Consider the following 21,775-nt stretch of genomic DNA (forward strand, 5'->3'; position numbering starts at 1 on the left):
AACTATACGCCAGCATATGTGAATGAATGAATGTAACTTGCTTTGTTCTCGCGGGGCCGAAAAACGACAGTCGTTATGACACAGGTGTTCATACACCTCAGGTTCCATTAAAAACATGTTTACATTTAATTAAAAGAAAATAAGCGAGGTCGCTACACCTAGCAGACAAACGAGCCATTTATGTTTAATTATTATCAAGTTAAACTTCTAATAGAAACGTAAGTGTTTAGTTTTTAATAAATGAACACAACATATAAATCTTACAACAGTTAACTTAACAGAAAGGTTACTTCTTTATAAAATTTAGAGCGGTTATTGACTAAATACATCAGCATACAAAACTTACTGAGTAACTAACTGCATGGCAGCTGTACTGCTAAACTGAGAGAACTACAAAAAAACTGAAACTAAACTTACACAATTAAGACGTTGATTGCAATCAACGTGGAGACGAATGGTTGCTTGAAGCGCTTTGCCAGTAGGAGTGACTTAACTGGAGCGTAACAGAGTGGGAATTAATAGGGTAGAGGAAGATGGTACACCATTTCATGCTATTTCTTGTCTCATTTGGTAGTAGTAAACAACGAACATTTAGAGAATTATAAAACTATATCCTCAGGACTCCCATAGACCGATGTTAATTGTTTAAAACACGATCAGGCTATTTGGATATTATGTGCTCAAGGTGTCCCGTCTTTTCCCAACCTATTATATATGACGCTGTAGTTTACACTTAAACTAATGCTTGTGAGTTACCATATATATTATTCCATTGTATACTTAGGTGTTTTGTTTCATACACATTGTGCTCGCTTATGTTACCACGTATATAACTTGGTGAGTATTTTATTTTTTCTATGGCTTAAAATTTAGACAACCCATTAGGGACTACTAGGTTGAAGCAATTGCTGTTATGTGTCTTGCCCAAAGACACATACGTCCATAATGGTAGCAGAGTCGAGTCTCGAACCTATACCCTATTAGGTAAACGGACACGCTAACCACTGGGAACACGCTCTACGAAATACACCACACGATAGATTACAGTTCTTTGTTAAACATATGTACAGCAATACATGTATATGCGCAGTAACTTGCAAAGCACAGAGAAAGATAGGGCAGTAGAATGTGCACAACTCAAAATGAAAGACCTGGCAATATGCATGCTTTGAATAAGATTATTTTTTTTTATAAATACTTGATTTTTAGAAAAAAAACGGAATTTTTAAAACTAAAAATACTTTAGCTGAAATTTTTGATTTCCCCCACTCAAAATGTTTTTTATTTTTGTTTTAAAAATTGTTATTTTCGTTTTCTTAGCCGTCTCGAGCCACCACGCTCCACATTTTGGGTTTGCGAGAGGACCCCTACCCCTCTTCCTATAGCCCCAATAACCCCTGTATCGGTAGGGGTGCATTCAAGGGGTAGAGAAATATCTTCTGCGTGGATTTTTCTTGGGCGTCTGGTTGATTGGCGATTCTGTAGTAAAAATAAAAAAATATTAAAAATGCAAATAATACAAACAAAATAATTCAAAAACTAAAGTTACCAAAAAAGTTATTAAAATAAAATGAGTCCTTTTTTAGTAAAAAAATGAATGGATGAATTACTTAATACAAGTGTAGAGCTAAGACAGTCGTTATAAAACCGGTGTTCTGATTCATACCTTGTGCCTGCTTACGAGTTACCACCTATGTAACTTTATGGGTTATTTTTTTATACTGTATGGCTGACAATTTAAACAACCCATAAGTGACCACCGGGTTGGAGCAATTGCCGTTAATTTTCTTGCCTAAGAACACATACAACCACAAGGGTAGCAGACTCAAGCCTTGAACCTGTTACCTCTTAGCTAGAGTAAGGCATACTACCGATGTGGCGGATGATTATAACTTGCCCAAAATCAAGGCCAGATTCACGGAATATAAATTGACTTACAGGTTCATTATAATTAAGTGCAGTACATGGACTACTAATGGTTGGTGCCCTGGATGGGGAAATGGCCGCCTCAAATCTTTTAAAAACTGCAAAAAAACACATTTTTTATAGAAATATATATACAGTAAATACTAATGTGGGGTAAGATGGATACCGTTAGCGCCTGAAACCCATATTTCTTGATCTTGTTTTTAACGATTTAATCAACGCTATTTGAGAGTCGTGGGGCTACTGTTAATTATTTCTGTAAACAATCATTGTTTAAAAAATTTTAATAAGCCCAAAATTTTTTTTTTTAAAAACCCCTAAAATTTGTAATCACCCAAAATTGTTCTAGGTTTTTTAAATACCCCAAAAATTATAGTTACATAAATGTTCCCGTTAATACCTTAAGAATTTTAATCAACCGAAAAGTGTAAAATACACCTCTTCCAAAAACAAAATTACCCCCTAACCCATACCTTGCCCAACGGGTGAATTTTTCAAAAGGTCACCCATGCGTGACATGTTTGTCGGTTTCCCATTAGTTTCGTCATCAATGCTCTCTTGCGCCACCTTACCACGACGACGCGTTCTTGTGTGAGCGGGTTCCGCTTCAGTGGTCGCATCCTGGGGTTAAAGGTCAAAAATTCGGGGTCAATTTTTTTTTTAATTAATAGAAAAGAATTTATCACAAAATTGAAATAAAGTAAACTAAATTATTAAAAAAAATCTACAAATAAATAAAAAATTTTAATCAAAAATTCAAAAGTTGGTTTTAAGTTAAACTTGGAGTTAAAATTTCAAGTAATTTTTATAAGCAATGGTAAAACCACTTCAACCTTTACAAATCAATTTAGGGCAGTAGGAGTAGGGCAATTATATTATTAAATTAAAATATTAGTTATTTTATATATCGCATATTAGCAAGCATTCATGCAGCTGCATTTAAATATAAATTCTGGCAAAAAAATGACATCAATTTCAATAAAAACCAAAGTTAGCTCTAACAGTAGGACCATTCTTAAAAATAATCAAAAGATTAAATAATACTACATGTACTACTGCATGCAACATACATTATGTGTGTTTTTTGAAATTTTATTTTTAAATGGTAAAAAATTAGTTATTATAAAGTACAAAAGAAAAAAAAATTATATCAAAATTTACGAAATTATTTCTACTTTTTTTATGAAAATGAGTAAACTACAATTAATGTGGTTTCTATGTTAAATGATTAACTACACCATGACATGCATTCTTACGGAATCAAATATTTTGTCAAATGCTTTGCGTGTGCGACTGATTTTGGACTGCAACTTAAAATGTGAAACTAAATTAAAAATTTTTAAATAAATAAACAAAAAAATAGGAAAAAAAAAATTGTTTTTTCCTTTTGTTTTTAATTCAATGTGGTTTTAGTTTTTATACAAAAGTTTTTTTTTAAATGAAAACAACAAATTTTATGCTGAACAAAAAATTTTAACATATAAAACCAACAAAAAATCCATAAAAAAACAACAAACAAAAATAAATTTAAAAAAAATAAAACCTACAAAAACAAATTTATAAAATAAAACAAACAAAAAAGGTCATAAAATAAAAGTAACAAAAAAAATGTTATTAACTAAAACTAACAAAAAATCAAAAAAATGAAAACTATATTTTATTTAACTCACAGATTTTGGGTCATCTTCTTTCGACTTTAGTGTCCTCTTCCTTCCTCTTGTTCCGGTCTTCTTCAGTTTAGGAGTCACATCCATCTCCATTGTTGACTCAGGAAATCCTCTATGTTGACCTGTGTGGTAATAATGTAAAAAAACAATAACTTGCAAATATAAAAAATAGAAAATTTTTCCTGTGCAAAAATTTACAATTTTTCATTTAAATAAATTAAGTAAAATTTAAAAAAAATCCAGTTGCAAAAATTAGTCAAACAGGTAGGGGCCAAGGGCTTAGTAAGGTAGGTCTTGGGTTAAAAAAAATAAATTATCTCTTGGCCCCCTTTAAAAGCTTAATTTATGGCCCAGTCCTCCAAAAAGCCTAATTAGCCTAGCCCTTTGAAGAAAGCTTAACTTGTGGCCTGGCCCCAAAAACATAAGTTATCACATTCTTATTTCAAACAGATAATCGTTGTCTAGCCCAAAAAATCCAAAACTAAAGCGAAAACTTTTTAAGTAAGCAATAATAATAATGTTATATGACCTGTAGCTCTAAGCATTCCAGAATCATCTAAAACTTCGTTAGTAAGCGTGTCGTCATTTTCAATCCCATCACTCGCTTCACACTGAGGATAACATTACAAAAATTTTAAATTTAACCATTTTGTTATTGTTTAAAATTTATAATAAAAAATGTTGCTAGCAAACACATTGAATATAAAAATTAACAAACTTTAATTTGTGGGATTTCTGAGGACTTGGTTCTCGTTGTTCGCTTGCGACGAGTTTTTGGTGGGTGGTTTTCAACTGGTGCGTCTGGTAATGAAATACATAATGACAAAAATTGCAGTCATTATATAAAAGGAGTTGTGTTATATACTTCTTTTTATTTTTCCTTTTCAAATTTTTTTTTTCTTTTATTATAACAATTTTTTAAGATGGATTTTTTAAATTTATTGCCTGTTAAATATTTTTTATGGTTTAAAAACTAAATATTTTTATTTATATTTTAAATTTCAAATTTATTTTGGAGATGATATTAAGTTTTACCCTCCAGGACATCAGATGGGATGGGGGTTGATGGGCGTGGAGCTGCAGCTCCTCGTTTCCTCCGAGATGAAGATTTCTTTACCACTGTCTTCCTGTTCGATTGACGAGTTTTACGACCGGTGTTATCTGGAAAAACATTTTTTTTTTGTTGAAAATTGTTTGTTGATAAATGTTTTTGTTAATTTTTATTTTTTTTGAGAATTGTTTTGTTACTTTTCTTTACTTTTTTGACAATTGTTTTGGTAATAAATATTTTCGTTGACTTTTTTTTGACAATTGTTTTTGTTGATTTTTGTTGAGCGTTTGGTTGTTGCTTTTCGTTTTGTTCAGATTTTTGTTGTAACAATTATTCTGTTGATAATTTTTGGATTTTTAAAAATTTTTTGTTACTGAATTTTTTCGTTAATCAAATTTTTTTGAGTTACTTTCATCCTTGCTTTCTTCAGTTGTAATCTCGTGATCGCCTTGTGATACATTATTCACGTGATCATCATGAGCTGTTGTTGCATCATGAGATATCACGGTTTCCGCATCATTTTGTGATTCCTTGCTCCCGTGATCTGCGTGAGTTTGATTCACGTGACCATCACGAGCTGCATTCACCGGAGTCATGTTCGTGCTCATCTCATGCATCACAACAAACGCAGGTGATTCAGGTACAGTGTCCAATGCAGTGTTAGAATGGATGAGCTGTAAGTTAAAAAATAAAATTTAATAATTTTGAAATGAAAAAACAGAATGTAAACCACAGTTGTCTAAAAAAAACCACAGTCGTTATAACACGGGTGTTCTGTTTCACACACCTTATGCCAGCTTACAAGTTACCTTGTCTGTACCTTATTTATTCTCGCGTGGCGGGGCAACGACAGTCGTTATAACACGAATGTTCTGTTTCATTCACTTCGTGCCTGCTTATATATTGTAGATGACATTCTTTTATTGTTCTGTTTTCGACTGGCCGACAATTTAGACAACTTATCGAAAAAAATTATAAAAAATGTCTTGCCCAAGGAAAAACGCCCACAATGGTAGCAGCGTTAAACTCGTTATAATATAAGCAAAATCACCTGTCGTGGGGGAGACATTAATTCTTGCTTCACGGGACGTAGCAACGCAGAAGTAGAAGAACTTTTTCGCTGGTAAAGAAAAAAACATAACAAAAATTATATGGAATTTCAAAAAACTTTAAATATTATTAAAAATAAAAAGTGATATGAAAAGGGGTTGTTAAAAGACATTTTTGCCCCTTTATTGAAAACAACCTTAAATTTCGTTTGAAAACAACCTTAAATTTTTTTGGCTGCGCCACTGGACGCATATGCTTACCAATGTATTTGTATTTCTCTGTAAAACTTGGAGTTCAGCTTCAAGTTTCGAGTTGCTGCTTTTCAATTGAACATTTTGTAAGATTTGTTCATCCAGTTTGGTCTGTGAATTATAATAAATAAACAAAGAAATTCTAAACCAATTAAATTAGTAATATAAAAATTAACAGAAAAAAGTTGCAATGTTAAAATTACCATTTAGTTAAAAAAAACATTTGGCAGCAATTAGTAAACAAATAATATTTACAGAAATTTATAACCGTATCCTCACAACTCCAAAAGAGCTTTGTTGATGGTTAAAAACACAATTAGGAAATATCGGATATTTTGTGCTGACGATATCCGTTTTACCCCACAGTACTAAATAGTAGAGTTGGAGAAAACGGGACAGCTTTAGCACATAATATCGAAGTATCCTGATCGTGTTTTAAACAATTATCAACGGTCTATGGGAGCAGTGAGGATACGGTTTTATATTTCTTTGAATTTTCTTTGTTTACTACCAAATAGGACAAGCAAATAGAATAAAAAGGTGTCCCATTTCACCCCACAGTAATATATTACAAACCTTTAGAGCAGTATTACACGACTTTTGCGTATTTATTTGTGTTTCTAAAGCAGCGGCGATTCTGTCTCTTCCTTCGCGGAACTTTTGTAATTCTTTTTCTTTCGTTTCATTTGCTTCTTTCACCTATGGTGTTAATTTTGTAATTATTATATAAATGGGTAAATTACCTTTAATGGATAAAAATACTAAAAATAATGAAATTCTATTCTAAGTGAGCTCCTACAGCGTGGCATGCCATGGGACCTGACATTTAAGCTGGCTTGTTTAGGCTGTTAAATCACCTACAAAGATACATAGATGGTAACTCGTAAGCGGACACAAAGTGTATAAAACAGAACACCCGTGTATAACGACTGTCATTGCCCTGCCATTTGAAGATAAAGCAAGTTACTTTCATTGTTTTAAACAATTAACAACGGTCTATGGGAGTTGTAAGGATACAGTTTTATAATTCTTTGTTTACTACCAAATGTGACAAGAAAATAGAATGAAAGATGTCCCATCTTCTCCCACCCTACTATAACTGCAATAACACCATACCTCATTTTTCAAAGCTTGAATTTCATTTTCCTGATCTTTTAATTTAGTTTTGGAAGTTTCCAGAACTTTAACTTTTTCTTCTAACATAGAAATCTCATATTCCATAGCTTCAATCTTCTGATTTCTATGTTTTAGGTCAGAGGTCGCTTGCTTGAGGTCAGAGTTCACCTGTTTTGCCTCGTTTGTTGAACTTGTTAATTTTTCAACCTAAAAAAAATTTTTTTTTCGACCTAAAATTCTTTTTAAACCTAATTTTTTTTTTACTTTTTTGGTGTTTTTTTTAAGAGGAATTTACACTTTTAAAAAAATTTGTCATTCATTTTAATTCAGAAGAATAAATGTATTTGCTGGACCCTATTAGCAGTATTAGACCTACATGAGACAGTATGCTAACATTATATATAATTTTTTCTTTAAGTTTGGGGTTTTTGTTGGATATAATCAAAAATATATCACAAATAATAACTACATAAATATAGAAAGTTGTATTCACCTCATTTTTAAGAGTTTTAATCTCGTTTTCATATTTTGTCTTCATTTGTTCAAATTCATCTCTTTGGTCAGACAGCTAAAGAAATAAAAAAATTAACTCTATGGTGAAAATCCCAAAATTTTATATAGTAGGTTGGGGTAAGACGGTTCACGTTTTCATTCTCTTTTATCGTCTCACTTGGTGGTAAACAATAAATACTTACAGAATTATATAACCGTATCCTCACTACTCTAAATGTACTTGTTAATTGTTAAAAATATGATTAGGAAATATGGGATATTTTGTGCTAACGGTATCCCATCTTACCCCACAGTAATATATACGACCATTTTTGCTAGAAAAAAAAATTGTTTTTAAAACTATAAACTAAAAAAAAACAAAAAATTGCATATGTGGTAACTTATAAAGTGGGCATAAGCTGTATTTTTCACAGTTTATTTATATGGATATATTAGAATATAAAATACCTGCTTATTTTCCCCATTCAATTCCACCATCTCATTCTGGAGCATTACAAGTTTCTCCCGTAGCTCTTTCGTCAAACTTTCAATTTCAACTTTTTCTGCTTCGTATTTTTCAAGCATCGTTTGCTGCTCACTCTATAAAAGAAATTTATTAAATATTTCCACAAAATTTTAACTTTTTAATTTTTTAAAAAAATATTTTTAAACTAAAAATTGTAATTTTTTTAAAGAAATTTATTACATATTTTTAAATTATTTTTATTTTATTTTACAACTTTTAAATTTTTAGCACAACTTAATAATAAAAATTTGGAAAAAATGACATGACAAAATCATTTTTACAAGTTTTATTATTTCACCTGTACTTTGTCCATCTCAATTAATGCATTTTTCATTTTATCGAGTTCCGTGGCTTCAGCTACGTTTAACTTGGGAAGTTTTTCCTTTAAACAAAATTCAAAAATTACATAAAAAGGAATATTGATGCTATTCTGTTCGGGTGAGGTCTAACAGTGTGGAAAGCCTTAGGGCCTCAACATTTTTTTACTTTAGTATAACATTAATTGGACTCGATTTTTGTTGGCTACAAATTTAGCAGCACTTGGTGTATTATGTTATAATGCTACGAAAATCGTCTATTAATATGAGTGCTAGATTAGGGCCAGAGTTATGAAAAATATCACTTAAACAGTATTTTATTATCAAATATTTAGTAAGGTACACATAAAAAAAGGAATTAAAATTTTAAATTGGCAGGCTAAAAAAGATTGCAAAATAAAATGCAATTAAAAAGTTTTTTAAAAACTTAATTTTCGAAAAATAGCTAATTTAATGAATATAAATTTTTTAGTTTTTTTACAATTTTAGTTTCACATCAGTCGTTACCTCCAGTTGAGTTTTCTCATGTTTAACTTTGGTTAATTCTTGTTTTAATTCATTTACTGTCTTCATTAAGTCATCTCGCTCCATCTCAAGAATATGCATCGTCTTTGTGGGAATTTACATGGTGTAAAAACACATGTTTTAATGTAGAGAATAAGTAGTTGAGAAACTCGTTTCTAGACCAGAGGGTATGGGTTCGAAACTCGTCTCTAGACCAGAGGGTATGGGTTCGAAACTCGTCTCTAGACCAAAGGGTATGGGTTCGAAACTCGTCTCTAGACCAGAGGGTATGGGTTCGAAACTCGCCACTAGACCAGAGGGTATGGGTTCGAAACTCGTTTCTAGACCAGAGGGTATGGGTTCGAAACTCGTCTCTAGACCAGAGGGTAGGGTTCGAAACTCGCCACTAGACCAGAGGGTATGGGTTTGAAACTGCCCTCTGGACCAGAGGGTATGGGTTCAAAAACTCCCCTCTGGACCAGAGGGTACGGGTTCGAAACTCGCCTCTGAACCAGAGGGTATGGGTTTGAAAACTCACCTCTCGATCAGAGAATACAAGTTTATAGACTCCAAACCATTGGCCCTTTTTGGGTTGTGAAAATGTCAAAATAAAAACTGCAAAAATAAGCACAAACAAAAACAATTGAAGACAATTATTCGAAAAATAATGATTTTCAGATTTGTAATAAAAACTAAACAATTTAATAAAACCTGATTAAGTTGAAAAGTATCCGATGTCCTTTTTTCAACAACTTTTTTCGAATTGTCTTTTTCACGCTTCAGTGCCTCCATTTCTTTTTGAAGTCGTTCCACCTCAGCGATCAACTGTTTTTCTAGTTTTGCCGACATTTCCGCATCACCGGACATTGTCTTTTTTTCATTTTCAGCTTCGGCGATTTTCGCATTTAAACTTGAAAGTTCAACCTGTGACAAAAATATTAAAGTCATTTTTTTTTAACTATTTTTTTTAAGTTAAATAAACAAATACCTTATGTTGCTTCAACAATTCTTTTAATTCCTCTTTTTTCTCGCCCTAAAAATTCGAAAAATTAAGTTACAGTTAAAAAAAAAATGAAAATAGAATAAGTAAGTTAGCAACCCTGGAATTTTCGACAAAGTAAAAAAAATTAAAATTTAGAATTAATAATCAGAACGCAAATGAAAATCTAACTATCTCTGCCTCCCCTGCATTTTAAAAGGTTTGGCATCTCCAAACTGCATCAGAATTACACACTTTCTACTATTATAAAAAATTGACCCTAATTTTATAGCTGTCAGACCTTGAGCAGCAGGACGGGAAAGCCTAATGTTAAATTTTCTGCACTGCAAAAAAATTGACTAACAAGTTACACTTTTTCACAGAAAAGCCCATCCAATTTACTTGCCCCCACTGCATTTTAAAAACTTTAGCGCCTATTTCTTGCATCACTAAAGATCCCACCCACCTCAAGTTTGTCTTCCGTCTCTTTGATCTTTATTATCATCTCGTTTTCCAGAGTTTTAACTTTTTGCTCCAAGTCCTCTACAAGTTTTGTCCTTTCTTCAACATCCTTAGAGGAGGTGTCAAGCTTTTGTGACAACTCTACCGCATTTGCCACTGACTCTGTGACCTCGGTCTTAAGTGCCGTGACCTCATTTGTTAGCGCCATGGTATTTGTTTCAGTTTCGGTGACTTTGGTTTTAAGTGCTGTGATCTTAGTTTCGAGTGTCGTGGCACTTGCCACCGACTCTGCGACCTCTAACTTCAGTGCCGTGACTTCAGTTGTGAGTGCCACGGCATCCAAAGTGAGCTTGTCAACTTCGGAAGTTTTCATTTCAACGCAGGTTACAGCTTCTTCCAAGGTGGTCGTCAAATCTCGATTTTTGGTCGATAACTGTAAATTATTATAAAATTTGGAGTAAATTCATAAAAATTAGTAAACACCTATTATATTTAGATCACAAACCTCTGCAATTTCATTCTTTAATTCTTGCACATTAAGTTCAGCTGAGTTTTTCAATTTCTCATTTTCTTCTTTCAAAGTAGAAAACTCGGTTAATTGCAACTGCTGAGACTCATTTTCTGATTGCAATTTTTTAATTTCTGTTTTCAAATTCTAAAAATGCAGTTTTTAATTATTTTTTTTTGAAACATAGTTTTAAAATTTTTTTTTTTTGAAATGCAGATTTTAAATTACTTTTTGAAAATGCAGTTTTACAATTCACTTTTTCACTTATAGTTAAAAGCAGAATGCTTCACTTTTTTCAGCATGAGCAGAATATTAAGAACAGATAAACTGAAAATCTTAACCAATAAACTATCAATGGTATGCGTAACGCTATTATTCATGGCAACTCGACAGTGAGCATGAGGGACAACGGACAAACAAACTAACCTCATTGGTCGATTTCTGAAGCAATAAATCTTTACTAATCCTTTCGTTTTCCTGAAAAATTAGATTTTCAAATTTGCATATAACCGTTATGTTACTTCTGCTACAAGGCATAATGCAAATAATCAATCAATGGCTCATTTGGTATAAAAAGCTTTGAAAATACACTAGGTTTTTTTGGCGGAAATACACTACATTTTTCTGTTGGAAATACACTACGTTTTTTTGTTGGAAATACACTGCGTCTTTTTGTCGAAAATACACTTTGTTTTTTGTATCAGATACGCCGTTTTAAAAATATTTGCATACAACTGTGCATAGGCAAAAAAACGTCTTTTTTAACAAAATCTGGGGTGACATTGGTAAATTAAATTACCCAAATAGTAGTCAAACATTGGGAACCTCATTGATTAATGTGGTGAATGCAATATACTTTAGATCTAATACTTTGTAAACACCTAGCAAAAAAGGGAAAATGCTGTTTTAGACTTAAAAAAGGTGTTTAACATTTAATACTATTTTTAAAAAAATAAGAAATTTTGTTCTACATAACATAACACAGTTTCTAAAATTTTCACTGTAAAAATTTAAAATTGTAACCTGTTTTAAGTTTGCTTGTTCTTCTCCATAATTTTCAATGGTTGTTCTCATTTCTTCCATCTCAGATATTTGTTCTTTAATTATTTCACGACCTGAAGAAAAATGATGTTAATTTAGCAAAATGTAGGCCTTAAAGTTATTTTTTAAATGTTAAACAACAAAAATTGTTGTTTTTGTAGGCCCTAAAATGTAATCACAATTTTTTCGCTTTTGTAAGTCTTAAAATATAGGGTGTTGGGGTGATAGGCCAACTTCCGAGCAAAACCAAGGCCCCTCAGTGTCGTCGTTTTATTATCTCTCACCATCTTTATTTTCTTGCTGTAAATTTGAAATAAATTCCTCTCTTCCAGCAACGGTAGAAGACCTTCTGCTTCTTTGCACTTTCATTTTTAACTGTTGGATTTCTGCGAAAAATAGAATAATTAGAAAAAGTAATAACAAAATGTTTTGGCGCCATGGCTCAGTGGTTAGACCTTGGCATTGTAACCAAACGGTACCGGGTTCAATGCTCGATACTGCTAGCCGTATTTTTTCTGACAATACCCATTACTCAAACCCAGTGGTCACTGATGGGTTATAGTACCCTAGGTGTCAGGTAATGGGCCCAAGTAACTCTGGCTAAATCTTAGGTTCCATGGCGTGCCACGCTGTAGAACCTTACCCATATTGAATAAAAAATCTCAAAACAGAAGGAACTAATTGTTACAAATGGGTGTATGAAGTAGACTCCTTCAAAAATTGTAATTACTAAATTAAAACTTACTTTAAAATTTCTAAAACCTATCAAAAAGTGTCATTGTGAATCAAAATAAACATTATTTCTAAAAAATAAAAACAAAAGTATTTTTTTTACATGCCTTCATCCTTTTGTTTGACATTCATTTGTAAAACACCCAGTTCTACTTCTGTTTTGGATAATTTTTCGTTCAAATCTTCAACAACCTTTTTCCGTTCTTCGCCTGCATTCTGTTTTTATCAAAATAAAAATATACATTTTTTGCTGTTTGAAAAAATTGTTTTTTTTGTTTTTTTGATGTTTGAACAAATTGTTTTATTTTTTGTTGTTTGAACAAATTGTGCTTGTTTTTTTTTGTTGTTTAAACAAATTGTTTTTATTTTTTGATGTTTGAACAAATTGTTTTTATTTTTTGTTGTTTGAAGTTGAACAAGTTGTTTTTGTGTTTTTGCTGTTTTAACAAATTGTTCTTGTTTTTTTGTGTTTTTTTGAACAACTTATTCTTGTTTTTTGTTTTGTTTTTTTGAACAATTATTCTTGTTATAACCCTCCCATGCCCATATTCGTCACTCACTTCTTCCAATTCTTCCAACTGATCTCTCGCATCATCTCGCTCCTCCCTCAACCTCCGGATGATATCGTTAGCTATCTCAACAGAGCGAGCCAACTTCCGCTCCCCCGCATCTTCCACCATCTTAACACTCTCCTCCAAACGCTCTCTGGAGATGAAGATCAAAAAATCGAAAAAACGAGGACCAGATTGGTAAAAACCAAAAAAAGTTAGTTTTTTAATTCCATTAAATTTTGTGTGTAAGGTCCTACAGAATAAATACACATTTTTTAAAAAAGCACAAAAAAATTATACACTTACAAAAAAATTGGTAGCTCTTTTTTAACTAGTCTTGTTTTAATGACACAAATTCCTACATTTATAACCATATTACCGAACTAAAACCACAACAAAAAAATATAAAATTAAACACTTACTCCCACTTTTCATCAGTATCCACAAACTGACATCTCATTTCCTCAGCTAACTCCCTGCGGACTTCAGCTTCGATGGTGTATATCTTTTTATTTGCCTTTTTGAGCGCTTCTTTTAATGCATTGATCAGTTTGACGAGCTTTTCCTAAAGACATGGCATCTTAATCGTCGTTTACTGTATTTTATATGCAGGGATACTGTACTGTCCATATTTTTTAGTGTGTTGATATTTAAACAAAAATAAATTTAGAAAATAATTTTGTACTCGTTTCTTAGAAATGTCCTATTTGTAACCAAGGCCCTTTTTGTCTTTTTTTAACAAAGAAAATGTTTTAATTTCAAAATAGATTTATATTTTTTTTTTTGGAGAAAAGTTTCCTTATCTTTCTGAGGTCACCCCCCCAATACATACAACTTTTTCCTCCCAGAACGCAACATCTTCTTGGGATAATTCTTCGTCATCGGAACTATCTTCTTCCTCTTCTGAAATAAAACAAATTCATGTTGCCAGTAATAATTGAACATATTTCTCAATAAAAACTACAAAAAAATGTTGTTCGAACGTCAGTTTTAAGGTATAAGAGTAATAAATTAAAATTATCTGCTAAAAAGTTATTAGACAAAATATTTGTTAAAATTTAAAAAAAAGTTAAAATAAACAAACAATAAATTACATTAAAAATTTAAAAATATTTAAAAAAAATTCTTTCTGTATTTATTTGTTTAAATAAAAAAACAAGAAATTAAAATTATTGACGAATAAATTAATTCGGTAAATTATTTTATTTGTTTAAATTAAAAAAAAGTAAAAAAACAAACAAAAACAATTAATCACCTTGAATTGTATTGTGTATTGGTTCCCAACCAATCGTAACGCGATGGTTTCTCTGTGGGGTTCCACGGTCGCCTGGGGCCTTTGAGTGGCGTACGGAACGACGCACAGGTACAGGTTTCACGATTTTAACCTAAAGTGCAAAGGCGTAATGTTTCTTAATTTGGGGTGACATTGAGAAAACAAAGGGAACACATTTTGTCAAACATAGGGAACCGGAACCTCATCGATTTATAAGATGAAATTAGTATACTTCGGCTCTGGCCTCTGCCAATTGGTATATTTTGACCTAAGATGTAAAGGCAGAACGTTTTTTTTTTATTTTGGACAAAATTTGGGGTGACATTGCTAAAATACAGTTACATTTTCATAGTTGTCAAACATAGGGAACCTCATTGATGTGGAAAATTAAGTATATTTTGGCTCTGCTTGTTTGTATAGGCACCTAACAGCAAGGTATAAGTTTTTGGAACACATAAGCTTTTGCTATATCGAGAGAGACATCAACAGGGTATTACATTGATTTTGAATTTTGTTAGAAAAAATATTTTGGATTTCTAAATTTGAAAATATTTTGAAATTTTGAATTTCTCCAGCATATAATTTATAAATAATTAGAAAAAATATTTTTAAATTTTTAAAATAATTTGGAATTTTCCAGCACCGTACACGCTAAATACCTCGGAAGCTACGGCTGAAAATTTCAAAACTTGCGCTGTCTCGTCAAAAAGTGATGCAACCTGGTTGATATTGACTATCATGCACGCTCTGCCCCTGCCGACCAAGAATTTCTGGAACAATCGCGTCAAACGTGATTCGCGGTAAGGTACGAGACGCTGGTTTTCTGGAAAAAAAAAATTTACGATTAAAAAAAATAATTTTTTTTCTTCTTTTTTTAAGAAAAGGGGTTCGAAAGTGTTTAAAAACAAAAAACTATCAATAGTATTTAAAAGTGGTAAGTAGCGTTTTACAAAAATACTTTTCCCATTTTTACACCTGAAATCTTGTTTTAATGAGACATATTTACACAAAATTAAACACTTACGGAAAAAATTGGAACCTCTTTTTTTAACTAATCTTGATTTTACAAAAATAATACAAAAATCGGTGATTTAGGTTTAGAGTACCTGGGCATTTTAGTTGCTGATTATGCCTGATTGTTTCAATGCATTTTCCAAGTGTAAGAAGAGAGTTATTTATCTTTCCTGCTTCCTTTATTCTTTCTCCGAGTGTGTCGGTTTTTCCGAGACGCTCGGAACCCGCGAGGTCGCAAAACGAGATTCTAGGGTGAATTCGAGTAAATTAAATAAGAAATGAATGAATGAGTTTGGGTAAATGGAATTTAGTTTTTGAGTAAGAAATTTAAAAATGAATGAATGAAAATGGGTGAAATTTAGTCAAATTGAGGATTTTGTTGAATAAAATATAAAATAAAAGTTTTATACTGAACAATAAGGGTATATAAATAACTATACAGTGAAAAAGACTCAAAATTATTTAAATTACACTTAAAATTATGTCACAAAAATATATTATATATAAAAGTATTAAAATTGCTTTTTTTTAACTCAAACTTACTGAGAAACTCTCGCCCGTCCAGTGCTATGGTCAGCCATACATACTGTTTTGATTGTAAGAATACAATGGCTAGAAATAGAACAAATTCATTTTTATTATAAAGAGAAATAATTACCATAATATAGAATTTGCTTTAACTTTATTCTCTTAGATTCTATTTGAATAAAAGACTGACCATGCCATTTAAGTATTTTTTTTTTATTATACAGTTGGTTGGACTTGATTTTTTTTGTCTGTTACCTTTTCGTAGCACCAGATCCTTACTGTATTTCTTAACACAAGAACTATTCAACTCTATGAGCACCAGATAGGGTCAGATTTGCGTATTTTTTGGGTAATTTATTTCTTTTAGTATAGGAAAGCTAATAATAATGAAAATTTTGTAATTTAGATATTTTAACCAGTTTTATGTCAAAAATTAAACCTTCTGCTGGAATTGTGGTTCAATTTTGTTTCAGCTATATGTAGATGTTCCCTGCCCACTGTTATCAACTTGAACACTTCCTCTCTAGAGTTAACCTGGATGTTAAAATATTGGGTGTTGTATTCTTATGTAGAAACATTGGGTGTTGTATTCTTATGTAGAAATATTGGGTGTTGTATTCTTATGTAGAAATATTGGGTGTTGTATTCTTATGTAGAAACATTGGGTGTTGTATTCTTATGTAGGGTTACTTCAAGCGGGTGTCATTTTGTCATGGCATACTGACTTGTGATATGGCACTGTTTTGTAAGCCACAGAAAACTGGTATATGGCAAATTGCCAAGCACACTGGTTTGAGTCACGAATCACGACACCATGTTTTTTGCCACATAACACTGATATACACGATAGCACACTGGTTTGTGCCATAAAATACTGGTATGAGCCATGGTACGCTGCTTAGAGAACACTGGTTTATGCCACAAAAGCCTGGTTCATGCCACAGAGGACTTGTTGTTTTTCCAACAAACAAAAGTGCAGGTTTCCACTAACCTGGACTTCTCGTACACCTTTTATAAAGGGGACTTTATCTTCGGCAAGTTTCAAAGCTGGACGTTTTGTAACTTTTCCCTTTGCAAGGGGCTGAAGCAAGTCGTAAATAAAATCCTTGTATATTTCAATAAATGAAACAAAAATGACAAATCTGTAAAATATAAATTACAAATAAAAAAATCTAGAAATTTCTACCAGAATTATAATACGATCAAATAAAGGCCGTGAAATTCAGGAAATTTTACGCTAAAGCAAGCAAAACACTTTTCCAAAGTAAAATAAAGCGGCCTTTAAAACGAGTTGCCGAGAATTGATTAAATGTTTTGATACAGAATATTTTACATTGTCAAACACAGGTTATATAGTTTAAAGAAAATAAATTCGAAAAAAAAAACAAAAAAAAACTTGTAAAATTTAGTATTACTTTCATGTTGCCAAAATCTGCATAAAATGAGGTATTAAACAACATTTTTGTCCTCTTTTACAAAAAAAATAATAAATTGAGAAATAATTGTAAATAAATACTTTAAAAAAATATTAATTTGAGAAATAATTGTAAAAAAGTACTCACTTAACTGGCCCCTGAGGTGTAACATCCACAATGCTATCGTCTCCTATGTTGTCTGTGAAGTCCAGGAAGGACAACCTTCAAGAAATGTAATAAAACATTAAAATGACTGGATTTCTAAGACTGTTGGCATCATTCGCTTTAGCACTACTACTATTTTTTTTTTTATTCTTTGTGGGTGAGGTCCTTGTCAAAGACCTGGGATTTAGGCCAGATTTGGCCCATTACCCAAACACTCGGGAAGCCTATTTAAGTCTTTCATGGGACCGATGCCACTACACCGCTTCGCAGTCAGAGACGTATTTTTCGCACTATTTTTTTATCCTCGTGTGCTTACGAGTTACCACACTTTTCAACTTTGTGTATGATTTTTATTTGATATGGCTTATAACTTGAACAAGCCATTAGTGACCGGTGGGTTGGAGCAACGTTCTTTTAAGTGTCTTGCCCAAGGACACATACGCGGATCAGTATTAGTTTCTTCATCGAGCACCGAACCAGGGACACTTTGGTTACGATGCAGGCACCTAAACCACTGACCCATGGCGCCTGGGACTACCCTACTATACTTGGAGAATAGGACCAACCAGAAACCATATATAAATACCAACCTTGATTTAGTATCCTTGTTCATTGTATTATCAGCTGACCCACACATCATTGTAGAGTTTGCTGAGCTAGTGGTTTGTTCACTGTCAAGGCTGTCTTTTGATATGGCATCTTTTACCTACGTAGAACCAGAGATCTTGGATCAGAGTTGCAAGTATAGGGTGAAAATAACTGCTAATATGACCCATACAATCTTATTGGGTACTTACTGCTTAGTAACCTCAACTTTATTGGGATATTTTAGCAATATATTTGAAAGTTTGCAACAGTTTTACATTGGACGCACCAGCAAACAGAAAAATACTCAATTAAATGCATCAGCGAAAAAAAAATAATTTAGTAAAACAGCTACAGGTAACAAAAATTAGATCTTTTTTTTCTTTTAAATTTTTGCTTTTTTTTAAATTTTTTTAAATATTCTTTTTTAAAACAGAAACCTCTCTGAGATGTTCTGCAACGTGCATCAGTTTCTCTTTCTCCTCTAACAATCTCTTTTTTTCTGCATCAGTTACAACAGTGACTGTGTTTGCGTTTCGTAACTGAATCATTGAGTTCTGAAAGAAACAAAATAAATTATATTATTGGTATTTATAATGTAATATTGGCAGGCAAAACATTACATAAAAAAATCCTTTTTTATATTTTCCAAATTAAAACTGTGCGGCATTTGAATGAATGAATGTGACTTGATTTATCTGTGCGTGGCCGGAAAATGGCAGTCGTTTAACACAGGTATTGTTTCATACAGCTAGTAGCAGCCTAAGAGTCACCCTGTATTTTTACAGGATGATGTTTTTACGTATGACTGACAATTTAGACAACCCATTAGTGACCACTGAGTTAGAGCAATTGCCATTAATTGTCTTGCCCAAGGATACATAGGCCCACAGTCCACAACGGTAGCAGCGACAAGCCTTGAACCTATAACCTCTTGGTTAGGCAGACGCTTACCACTGTGCCACGGCATCAAACTACATGCAATGGATTTTTTTTAATTTGTAGTAAATACTTTAGAAGTACCTCTTCTATTTTTTCTCCAACACTATTAAATATAACATCTACAGATCGTGGCATGACACCTTCATTACCAGGAGTGCCTTGAATCGTGTAGGATTTTCCTGAAAAACGAATTCAAGATATTAGTATAAAAAAATCTAATCGTTTTTGCAAAATATTTTTTAAGGATTTGTTGTGTAGAAAAGGTGTTATTTCATTTTTTCCAAAGGTAAGTTAAAGTTGAAAAAGGTTGCAAGTCTCTTTATTTACATTACCTGCATTTGTAACTCCATATGTAAAAATCAAGGCATCTTGTCCATTAATAAAATCCTCCACAATTTTCAAAGCGGTGTGGTCGAAAAATTCTTTTTGCCTAAAAAAGCAAACAATTTAAAACCAGTAAGAAGACTCTGAAGTATGAATACACCTATAGCTGCCAAACATTTAGAAAGTAGGAAAGGCAGGGATATTTACACATGCTTTCTTTAAAAACAAATGTAATGCCAATGATTACTGATTAATGTAGTGCAGAAAAATGGCAGTGTCATTATGTTTGACTGCACCTGTAGGTTAACTAGTGCTTATTAAGCTGTAATCATGCATGTTGACCAGAGTACTACATAACTAAATAAATATTTTAAAACAAAAAAACTACAAAACGTGATTGAATCTTAAAATGTACAGCGTTTTAACTAAATGATAAAAAGTGATTAGGTTACATTCTTCTATTTAAACTCTGATTATTTTGCGTTCAAGAGTTCTTCTGCACTGTCAGTATTTCATTTTCTGATACAGACATTTTCACTTTCTGATACTTTCTGATTTCTGATTTTCACTTTCTGATTTCTGATTTCACTTTCACTTTCTTTCAGTATTTCACTTTCTGATACAGACAGAGTGTGTCATAATACAGAACTATTAATTTTTCACTCACTGTACAGTAGGACCAAAGATTTTGGTGAATGAAAAATTGTGTGTTGTCTCTTCGCCAATTCTTGTTGAAGATTTAAACATGCTTGATTGTTTAGGAGCGTTTAACGTCAGTGTGTGGTTATCCTCACTTATTGACATGCATTGCTGAAAAAAACAGGATCATTAAAAAAAAGCTGTAAATTTATCATTATTTATAAATGGAAATTTGCATTTTAAACCATAGGCAATATGTTACAGGTGCCTATGTCTAAACATTAAGTTCCTAATGTAAGACAACCATGGGTTACTAATGGGTATACTAACTGCATTTAAAAAAAAGGGCAATAACTAAGCGCGATTGTGCCACTCAATTAGTTTTCACATGTCTTATAAAAATGTTTCACAATAAAATGGAAACCCTCTTTAGAAATTCCTGGATACGCCCTTTATCATATCATTTTTGCATTTATTTTCTTTTAACCACACATTTTTTCTTTTGCATTCATTCGCATAAAATACCTGGTCCTCATTTAGTTTTAATTCCTTGTTAGTAAATGGTCGAACTCGAAGAAATACTTGCAGAAAATTTGAACTTTCCACGTAAGCTTGGTTGCTTATACGAGAAAGTTGGGTTCTAACATCGGCAGGTGTGGTGAAGTCCAAATTCTGTTATATATATATTAATATATAACATAGGTCATATGAAATTTATGGAATAAAATTAGCACTAGTGAGTAAGGATGAGAATGGAGTTTGTTCAAAAAGTCTGAAAATGTCTGAAGCAGTCTGCCTGTTTAATAAGGCGCTCGTAAAGGCTGAACTAAGACAACACGATGCCCCATGAAGACTAACTTCAACGCACATGAAGGTTAAAATTCGACAATGCCTGTCTGACAGAAAAAAGACGGAAACCTGCGAAAGAACAATCCCCTAGTACATTATACAGATTAGGTTGGTGGAAAGTGTTATGGATTGGTAGTTAGGGGTTATAGGGATAAATTAGTGGTTATATTGGTTAGTGGTTAGCAGATAACGTAGGGGGGCTTCTTTACTAGCACCGATGCATATTTAGAAAATTCTTTTATTTTTAGGATTTGTTTTATAAACTTGATGTACTAATGCAGAGTCTGTAAATGCATAAATTAATATTGGATATAGACAACAAAAAACGAAATTGGAATTAAACAAATTTGGTGAGTTCAAAAGAACATACCTTTTTAATAGTTTCCATTGGAAATAAATCACTTGTTCTGCTGCATTCTTCATCTTCGTTACTTAAAGTGGAATATGTACGCGGTATTGGAACTGCAGTCATATTTGAATTACAGTTTAAAAAACCTAATACACTGAAAGAATGATTGAATGTTTATTCTCGCATGACGGGACAACGACAGTCGTTATAACACGGGTGTTCTGTTTTATGCACCTCGTGCCCGAATGCAAGAAATAATCTCTCAAACTGTGTAATAACAGCTGTGAAGAAACGTTAATGTATTTATACAGTATTTATACATGTGCGAGCAGCAAAAACGTGAAACAAAAGCACTCACAACAACAAAACAAATCCGCACAAAGCTTTTATCAGGTTTTTAAATTTTCCGCACTTAAATCACTGATGCAAAGAGAAACATAGAAATCTTTTAACAGGCCTACAATTTAATTTGAAAAATAATATTAGTTAGATGAAAGCGACGCGTAGTGCAAATATAAA

At 32.2% G+C, this 21,775-nt stretch overlaps 1 protein-coding gene across 4 annotated transcripts; it reads right to left on the bottom strand.

Annotated features, from left to right (window-relative positions):
• Positions 1-1,037: 1,037 nt before the first annotated feature.
• On the bottom strand, positions 1,038-21,556 carry LOC149728719 (uncharacterized). Of its 4 annotated transcripts, none has more exons than XM_089888277.1 (42): positions 21,278-21,553; positions 20,584-20,730; positions 20,087-20,229; positions 19,428-19,525; positions 19,177-19,274; positions 18,594-18,710; positions 18,159-18,274; positions 17,551-17,625; positions 16,980-17,130; positions 16,428-16,522; positions 16,004-16,072; positions 15,553-15,707; positions 15,106-15,269; positions 14,429-14,558; positions 14,006-14,073; positions 13,596-13,738; positions 13,183-13,327; positions 12,730-12,838; positions 12,175-12,276; positions 11,873-11,964; positions 11,276-11,326; positions 10,847-10,996; positions 10,346-10,774; positions 9,889-9,933; positions 9,612-9,824; positions 8,904-9,005; positions 8,378-8,461; positions 8,022-8,153; positions 7,555-7,629; positions 7,062-7,268; positions 6,522-6,644; positions 5,955-6,056; positions 5,696-5,764; positions 5,054-5,318; positions 4,629-4,754; positions 4,312-4,394; positions 4,123-4,204; positions 3,597-3,715; positions 3,183-3,236; positions 2,400-2,547; positions 1,939-2,024; positions 1,038-1,479 (listed from the first exon to the last, which is right to left on the bottom strand). In XM_089888277.1, exons 1-42 carry the CDS (start codon positions 21,377-21,379, stop codon positions 1,303-1,305), a joined length of 5,241 nt encoding a protein of 1,746 aa, XP_089744403.1. In that variant the 5' UTR covers positions 21,380-21,553; the 3' UTR covers positions 1,038-1,302. The 4 variants fall into 4 exon arrangements, with proteins under 4 accessions (XP_089744403.1, XP_089744402.1, XP_089744405.1 ...); XM_089888276.1 differs by having other exon boundaries at positions 14,006-14,076; positions 21,278-21,551; XM_089888279.1 differs by lacking the exon at positions 1,939-2,024 and having other exon boundaries at positions 14,006-14,076; positions 21,278-21,556.
• Between the last annotated feature and the right edge of the window lie 219 nt (positions 21,557-21,775).

The sequence above is a fragment of the Ciona robusta genome, chromosome 11, assembly GCF_009617815.1.
Source record: "Ciona robusta chromosome 11, ASM961781v2".
NCBI lineage: Eukaryota > Metazoa > Chordata > Ascidiacea > Phlebobranchia > Cionidae > Ciona > Ciona robusta.